The 8,664-nt window shown below is 34.0% G+C and overlaps 2 protein-coding genes across 2 annotated transcripts; one reads left to right on the top strand and one right to left on the bottom strand.

The window, feature by feature from the left end:
- Positions 1-342: 342 nt before the first annotated feature.
- LOC123900776 lies at positions 343-1,432 on the top strand. The gene has a single exon (XM_045951531.1). It carries the CDS (start codon positions 516-518, stop codon positions 1,308-1,310), a length of 795 nt encoding a protein of 264 aa, XP_045807487.1. The 5' UTR covers positions 343-515; the 3' UTR covers positions 1,311-1,432.
- An 877-nt stretch (positions 1,433-2,309) lies between these two features.
- Positions 2,310-7,862, bottom strand: LOC123900760 (nucleolar complex protein 2 homolog). Its single transcript, XM_045951530.1, has 11 exons — positions 7,624-7,862; positions 7,240-7,352; positions 7,094-7,168; positions 5,744-6,289; positions 4,994-5,302; positions 4,143-4,472; positions 3,852-4,058; positions 3,660-3,746; positions 3,151-3,245; positions 2,923-3,048; positions 2,310-2,753 (listed from the first exon to the last, which is right to left on the bottom strand). Exons 1-11 carry the CDS (start codon positions 7,643-7,645, stop codon positions 2,522-2,524), a joined length of 2,142 nt encoding a protein of 713 aa, XP_045807486.1. The 5' UTR covers positions 7,646-7,862; the 3' UTR covers positions 2,310-2,521.
- Between the last annotated feature and the right edge of the window lie 802 nt (positions 7,863-8,664).

Here is an 8,664-nt window from a genome sequence, read left to right as displayed (position 1 = left end):
CATTTTACTGTACTTTGGTACAAACACTAGACGTTTTCAAAAGGTTGAAAGTTAGACTTTGAATCCAAGTTGTGACCATGACTACACAATAAAAGTTCCAAATTTCAACAAATCTAATACATCTTGTACTGGTCTCTTCTACTCTAAAATGTGTGGGACTTTGGTCATCATTCATATCCATCATTATTATCCACTTCCACGTTGATTCATACAACAACAAAAACTCATCATAATCCAACAATCCAAACAACTTAATCAACAAATTTATTATTCCTTTTTGTTGCACAAATATATTCATCAACTATATATAGTCAATACATATACACACACATACACATTACATTAACTACCACTAACCACCACCCCTTAATTTGGCTTATATATATCATCATCGTACTCTTTCTTTTCTCATTGTCATAACAACCATTATCACTATAATTATCTCATAACAATTATAATTATAAAAATTGTCTTTGGAGTGTTTAAGGTTCTTGTAGAAAACATAACACACAAAAATGTTACAAGTTCCTGCGACTCACAAAATCAACCATGTCCTCAATTTTCTTCATCTTCAATCTTCTTCTATAACTCTCAATCTTTGCACATGGGGTGCTCTTTTTCTCGCTATAATCGCCACCTTTCACTTTCACATTCACACCATTCTCATCATCAAATTCCGCAAAAACACTCCTAGTTCTATCCCTTCTTTCATAGACGAAGATGATTTCGACGACGAAGACGATGACGAAACATGTTCGTTATCGTCTACGTCGTCGGAATTTGAAGAAGACGATGAAGAAGAGGAAAAACAAGATGAAAATAGAGCCGGTGAGTATTTTCGACTCAGAGGTGACGGAAACGGTGACAGTGGATTTCTACGCAGTTGTCGTCAAAGCATTGGTGATATCTTTTCGCTATCGGAAATCGCTAATAACAAAAACGTCGTGAAGCTTTGGGATACGATAGGGTTAGGGTTAGGTTTTGGATTTGAAGATTCTGATTCTTACGACGATCGAAGAATTGTGTCGGTTTACGGTGATGATGAGAAACAGAGCGTGTCGCCGGCGGGAGAAAATTCGTCGGAGAATTTGGCATTGGGGATTTGGGATACGAGGCTCCGGCGGCGGATACCGGAGGCGATTGCGGAGTGGACACCTGGCAACGGCGGTGTGCAGAAGATTTATGTTAGAGATGACGGACGTTATGAATTAACAGTTGGTGATAGGAGGAGTTTGTTATCGCCGTTAGGAGATTTAACGGAATCTCAATTAGATTTGTGGTGGCCGAATTCATGCATGATTAAAATTTGAGTAATGAAAAAAAAAAATTGTAATTGTGAATATTAAATATTAATACGATATATTATAGGGTGAAATACATTTTAGTATTTTACCACTTAATCTGTGAATATACTTTCTCCCTCCTTTATTATTATGTGAACCTTTACAAAAAAAAAAAAAATATGATTTAAAAAGATTTTTTACACTACTTGATCATTTGAGAGTATATATTCAACGATTAATAAGAACAAAGTCATATGCACGTGAAGTTAGCTATAAATATCATGAGCAAATTTATTTATGTAATTTGTTTTTATTGATTATTAGATAATTATCCTTAAATTATCAAGTTTAGGCATAAATTTGTGGGAAGAGTGAGTATTACTAAATTATCATTTGTGGTAGTTGTACTTTTCATCTCAATTTTTTTTTGTGAAATAAGCTCAATTGTTAGAAGCTCAATTGGAGAAATTGTGGTTGTTTTTGTGAAGCACTTCACAAGGTGGATTCATTTTAAGAATAGGATTAGGGAGTCGATTAATCAGCTAATATAATCTGAGTATAATTGTGGTTGTTTTACTGAATAAAAAGACACTTGAAACTTGAAAGGTGTATCATGTCTTCAAATTTTGCAACTAGTAATCTTTCTTAGTGCCATCCTTAGTCAATGAAGTTCTAAATCTACAAAAATAGTATAAAATTAACAACAAACATCATTAGAGTTCACAATTTTTAATCAATCAGACCGCTTTTGATTTTTCTGAAGGTCTATATACTAAGCAGACACTTCAAAAACATCCAAAAAAGAAACATCAGAGTTTCTGCCGGCAACTCAGTCGAAAGAAAGATCAACAATTTCAAGCAAGCACGACCTGAACTATGACATTGATATTAAATTCGAGATCAAGGACATTCCTTCTCATAATAATTTTCAATCTTCCTACCAGATTACACGTATGGATTTTGGTTTTGGCATATTGCTACAACCGTGGCACTAGAAAAGTACATTTTCCCGTAGCAATTGAACTGTAAACAAAAATATAATTGCAGCTGCTGCCATTACATTTAAATATCTCTTTACTACAAAACAATTTCATATAAAACTACAAAACTTTTCTTTCTCATTAACCCAATAAAAGTTGGGTAAAAACAGTTAACCTGATAAAAGTTCGAATATAGATAGAGATTGTTGTCAAAGAAAAGGATTTAGAAATTGCTAACTAGAAATGACAGTGTTTCTCTTACTTGTGAGATTTATTCTTCTTCGGTCTTTTTGCTTTGTGCTTTGGCTTGCGGTTTTGTTTTGGAGATAAATGTTGATCTACATTGTTCCCAGCAGAAGGGATGTCGCTTGAAGGCAAATCTTCATCAGAACTAAGCACCAAGTCCTCCACAATATCTTCATCAATGGCTTCTCTCTCTTTCCGATGTTTTTTCCTCTTTCCTTGTGTTTCGCTAGGTTGTTGTTTTATCCTGAAATCAAAGCATTCCTCAGATAAAAAATATGAAGAAATTTGTGTTAATGTCATCTATCGTGTAGACATGTGCCTGAATGATACGTGTGTGTGTGTGTGTGTGTGTGTGTGTGTGTGTGTATGCAGCTGGGTTTGTCAGTGAAATGAACCAAGAAAAGGAGCAATACTTGTCATTTCCCGGTAACCAGGATGAGCTAAAGGCGGCAGTTCCATCCTCATCAATTTTAGCATCCTCTTCATCACTTTCTGATGCTTCATCACCAAAAACAGAGGATTCTTCTCCGACAAGAACACTGGAAAATTTGAAGTTATTATATAAGAAACCTTTATCATAACGAAAAATGCATGTTGGACACATTAATCCATGCGAATGAACATGATTTTAAAGTTCAAACCTGGATTCCATTAACGAGTTATTTTTTTGTTGGGCTCTCTGGCGGAGTGTTATAACATACTTTGATAATGCACTAGAGGCCGACTTCTTCTCATCCTAATAAAATCAAGTTCACTGTTTTCAATTCTCAAATATAAATGACATTTAATTTAAAGAACAGTGAAATTGAGGCATGAAATAAAATGGAAACACAGAAACATTAAACATCAATAAAATGTTTTTATCTAATTCCCACCATACACAAGTGTTTAGCCAGATAGATAGACCAAAATGAAACAACTTGATAGCATTGTCGGTCACTTCATTGGTATTCACTATTCAGTAATAACAGGAACAATCTAGAAGTTAACTAGCTTAAGAAAGGAAAAAAAAAATTATGCAGATAGCTGAAATATGGTGCAGGCTATAATGCAAGTAAATATTATACATGAATGAAAACGGTCAACCAACATACAACAAAGAAACAACCAATACTCTTTCTCCAAAAGTTAAGAGAAAACATGTGCCAACCTCGAGAAAAGATGATGCCGCAGGATCATTAGGTAGAAAGGAAACCGACATGCGTTTTTCATTCACAAACTGGACATTAGCCTCAATCTAAGTGTGGAAAAATTAAATATTAGGAATGAATGCCACAACATCTGCTCTATGCCAATGATAAAATAAAACATAAAAGGTTTATGATCAGTTTAACAGAGATACCTCGCGTATAAGCTGCCTCATTTCTCTTCGAAACCTCTCAACTTTGGTCAATTTGCAAAAGCTACGCAGCCTCACAATTGGAATAAAGGACAACTCCATGAACGCAACAGAATAACTCCACAGTGCTAGGTGTTCCGCAAGTTCTTCAACCACAGAAAAAACACATGCCTCTTGAAATGCTCGTGTCTTTAGAGTCGGCTTGCTAACCTGATATGAAAGAATACCTCTATGGTTAGGCACTAAGGTGCATTTCAACAAATGTACATCGTCACCAAGTCATATTATGAGTACCTTCAATATGCTGTGTAAATCAACAGCTTTGCCAACACCTCCGGTAGGGGGTCTATTCAACTCTTTCATCTCCAGCATATCCAAAAGGAGCATAGATACTGGTACAAAAGATTGGGTAGAAGCAGCAAGCTTGTTCAGCATCCGGATACATCTCAACCTAAGGGGAATATACCTAGCAGTGGGAACTAGACGGGCAACCCCAGAAATTATTTGGGTCAACGGATATGCAAGTTGCTTAAAGTCGGATTGTGAACTGTAAGCACGGATAGCATCAGTCCAAAGTTCAAGACTGTTTATGAACTTCCATTCATAAACCTTGCGAAAAGCTTCCTGAAGAAAACATTCAGACATCGAAAGAGCAACATAAGGACCATACAATAAAACTGTCAAAAATGCACAATGTTTCAATTTGTGAAAAGCTCCAATCAAACGCGGGTGAAACAAAACTATTAAAAAATGCCTAATCACAGTTCCTCTACTCATTACTAATGAGTTACGGAAGTGTCAACCTCAAAAGTCAAGATAGATCAATTGTTATGATTGGTTCTAGGTGATTGATTGTATCCCTCTAGACATAATTTTTGCTTTGACCAACAGCCTTTGTATATTTTTATATCCTTATTGATAACACCACACCCTTATTTTGGTGTGTTTCCTTTATCGACAATCAATAACTGAGTACATTGTAACAGACAGAGAATTATGCCATGTTGTTCAAAGTAAAAACTAATTCAAATCCGAATATATTCAGACTTGATTAGCAAGGACAATTCCATAAATTCAAAATATTATCAGGCACTTCTTAAAGTACCTAGTAAGAAAATAACATGCAGTGGACAAATAAACAGCACCTTGGTTTTTGTATCAAGTGCATCCCTTAAAATCATGGCCAGCTGTCGGATAAAAATGAAGGCATGTTGATATGCAGTCGGAAGATCCACACCGAGAAGTTCAATGACACAGTTGCTAAGAAAACGAATATGTTTAAGTTTCGCAGCATTTACAAAATGGCAATTCAAAACATAGGCTTTATATATCCCTTTGAAGCAATCATCTATGCAGCCAGATCCAGATCCAATACAAATGCATAACTCTCTCAAAAATAGACATGAAACAACCGGAAGGGCATCTCCACCAGTACCCCAGAAATGAAGAGCCACCTGATAAATTCAACAGGAAAGTATTTTAACAAATGAATTAGACATATGTTAAGTTACATGTCCTAGAAAATCACAATGTCCCTAACCAGAGGCTACACAAATGTTCACTACAGTGAAGCTTTTTCATTCACATTAACAAAAGTATATACTTACAAGGAAAAAAAACTGCATGCAACAGCAAGTTTAGCAAATGACACTTCTTAATCTTGTTTATGTAAGGAAAAATGTATCATTATATGGTTCAGATTTCAAAAAGTTTTAGTTCATTGTTGTCCATCTATAGTTGATTCATCAATTACTGCACAAGACCGAAGGGTGCCATAATCACCTAGCATTGGCAGACATATTCAGAGCCACAGACTTAAAAGTACTAATGCTCATCGATGACGTGAAATAATTTTGTAGTGAACATTGATTAGATGATCAATGACCTATGTGTACCTTAATGTATTTCCTTAGGAGCGAAGGGAAAGCAGCCAATAACAATGAAGAATATTTAAGCCGGTGTAAAGTAAATGATATCATTTGCGAGTCAGTCATTTGATTCAAAATGTGGAGAGCATTTCCAAGGTAGGACTTCACTATATGGCCATAACTCCTCCATTGTTTTGTGGTCATCAAACCTGTTATATCCTCTTTTCTTCCACCAGAAGCAGGAAGCTTCAACAAATTTCTTAGTATTCCATCCATTTCATTAAGTGCAGTCAACATTATTTTGTTGAACACAACACTAGACATTACACTAAGCTTTGCCATAGATTCATTCTCTTCATCGTCACCGTAATGGCATGCTGTCCTAAAAGCCTTCATTAGCGAACGAACCGCGTTTAAGCTCCCATTTTCTTTAATTGATTTACACCACGAATCAACCATAGAAGTGGTTATAACTTTCTTAGAAGATTTTTTATCCTTTTCTTGAACCTTGTGCTCAATAGCCTCCTTATCTACCTGTAGATCTTCATCTTCCATGCCAGCATCCACATCTTCCTGGACAAAAGAAGCAAAACAGTTACATAATTTCTAATACTGACAGAGTGGCATATTAATAGAAATTTAGTAATGCATACAAATATAATTCATGAATGTGAAATCCTATAACATAACAGTAAAAAGGCGCAACCTTGAAAATATGAGCATTCTTCTTCAACCAATTTACCAGCAAACACAAAAGCATTGTCCAAATTTTTCTATCTTAATTAAAGGATAGATTATAAGTGTCAAGTAAAAGCATCAGGGTCTGTAGCTTATGAGAGATTCAATAAATATCATGACTCTACCCCCAAGTGTCTTCTAAAAATCTAATAGAAGAACCTTAACCTGAAGCTAAAAGTTTTGAGATATATAGTTCTAAGAGATACAAATCCAGAGAAGCAAAAATTAAATTTACAGTGATTGGTGGTTCAACCATTATGAGCTAAGCCATATTGATTTGTGCCACAAACATGTCTATAAATAAAGGTCGGTCCAACAATACCCACTTAGCCATTGTAATGACATTTCTCAGATGGAAAAATAAAAGAACAATAAATATTGGATAGGATATCCTCCTAAAAGAAAACAAACAAACAAATGCATAAAGAAACGGAAGAGACAGATAACCAATGCAAAGCTTGTTAGAGAAGAAAAACTTCACCATATCTAGGAAGAAATCAGACGATAATATAATACATATTATTCATGATAACCATTTGAAATATACACGAATGCATCACATAACCATATTTATCACAGCTAATGTAGAAAGCAAAAATGAGACAGATATTAGATAGGAAGTGTCTAAATGTAACATACATCATCGTCATCATCATCACTGAACTTAAGCAGGTCGGGGTCATTCTCTTTCAAGAACTCGTAAAAATCTTGATCCTGAAATGGAAAAAGTTATTAATAAAATAGCCAAAAGAATGTAGCCAAACAAGAAAAACAAGAAATATAACCTTGTGCTGAAGTTTTTCTAGTTCCTCCTTATGTTGTTTTGCTTCGGTTCCAGTGATGGTGGATTTTTTTCGGCTCCTTCTTTTTACATTATTGTCTGTATCCACATTCCTCTCTATTGTAATCAAATAAATCACCATTAGAGAGACATTAAAAACCAAAAAAAAAAAAAAAAAATTACTTTTCAATATGTCTTTGTTTTAAGAGATACAGGATGCATGTCGTGATTTTCTACTTTTAAAGGATTAAAACATGACGGCATCACAGAAATGTTTATTCTGCGTTGTTAGTTTTCAAACTTAAGGATTAAACAAAGATGAGTGGAAAATATATTAACAAAATGTCTATTCTGCGTTGAATTATTGAAAATAAAATAATGAAAGAACCTGTATAATTCTCTGCGTCCATGCCTCTTGATAGTTGGTAGTTTGCAATTTGCAACGGTGTCTGTCTCACTCTCTCAAGGTTAGGGATGAAGCAGACACAGTTGTGTGAGGTGTTGTGGCGGCGGCTAGGTTTGTTAGAAGAGGGAGAGGAGAGCTTCAATTTTTTTTCTTTCTGAAGAGAGAGAAATAAAGTTTTTTTTTTTATCAACCATTTACCAATAGACCAAATCTAGTGGATTAGAAAGAAGGAAAGTTAAAACAAGGGATTATCATTAAGTTTAATTGTTGTGCATTGTCGGTGTAAATATTCTTTATACATACATATATTTAATGAATGTTTTGCCACATTATTTAATGAATGTGACAAATCAAGTGTTTTTACATAACTTTACACTGACGGTGTATCTTTATTTTATATTTTATATACATAAAGAGATTCCCACGGAGCTCTCTCGTGCATTCTCAATAAATTGCTTATGTGGCACTTAATTAGAACTTCTCAAATTTTTTTTTTTTTTTAAGAAACTCTCTTAAATATTATTTTTTTTGTAACTCTCTCAAATATTTTTTTTAAAATTGTTTAGGTGACATTCAGGACTTCTCAAATATTATATTTTTAAGGACAACAAACTTATTTAATTCGTAATTAAATATTATATATTTTCTATATAAAAATTAGGTGAACACTTCGGCTAAAATTTATTTGGACATGTATCCATTATTCGATCATTCAATTACATGTCATATTTCCATTGTAAAATAAATTCAAATCATATTTCATATTTCCTCATGTGGATTACTTATTCAAAATTTTCACTTATTTAAAATTTTATCTAGCACAACGAAAAGTGATCATCATGATGAAAAGTGTTTGTAGATGATAATGAGAACTAAGCACGATAATTTTATTGATATTCATTAAAAATTTAACAACTATTTTTTGTTCATGGAACATCTATAGAGACTCAGTGGTGTATAATGGAAAACGAATAACATGGGGATGACTTTTTGTCAAAAAAATCATGGGGATCACTTATTCAA

The sequence above is a fragment of the Trifolium pratense genome, linkage group LG1 (assembly GCF_020283565.1).
Source record: "Trifolium pratense cultivar HEN17-A07 linkage group LG1, ARS_RC_1.1, whole genome shotgun sequence".
NCBI classification, from domain to species: Eukaryota; Viridiplantae; Streptophyta; class Magnoliopsida; order Fabales; family Fabaceae; genus Trifolium; species Trifolium pratense.
The sequence above is the reverse complement of the archived record's forward strand: the minus strand, read 5'-3'. Positions and strand labels throughout refer to the sequence as shown.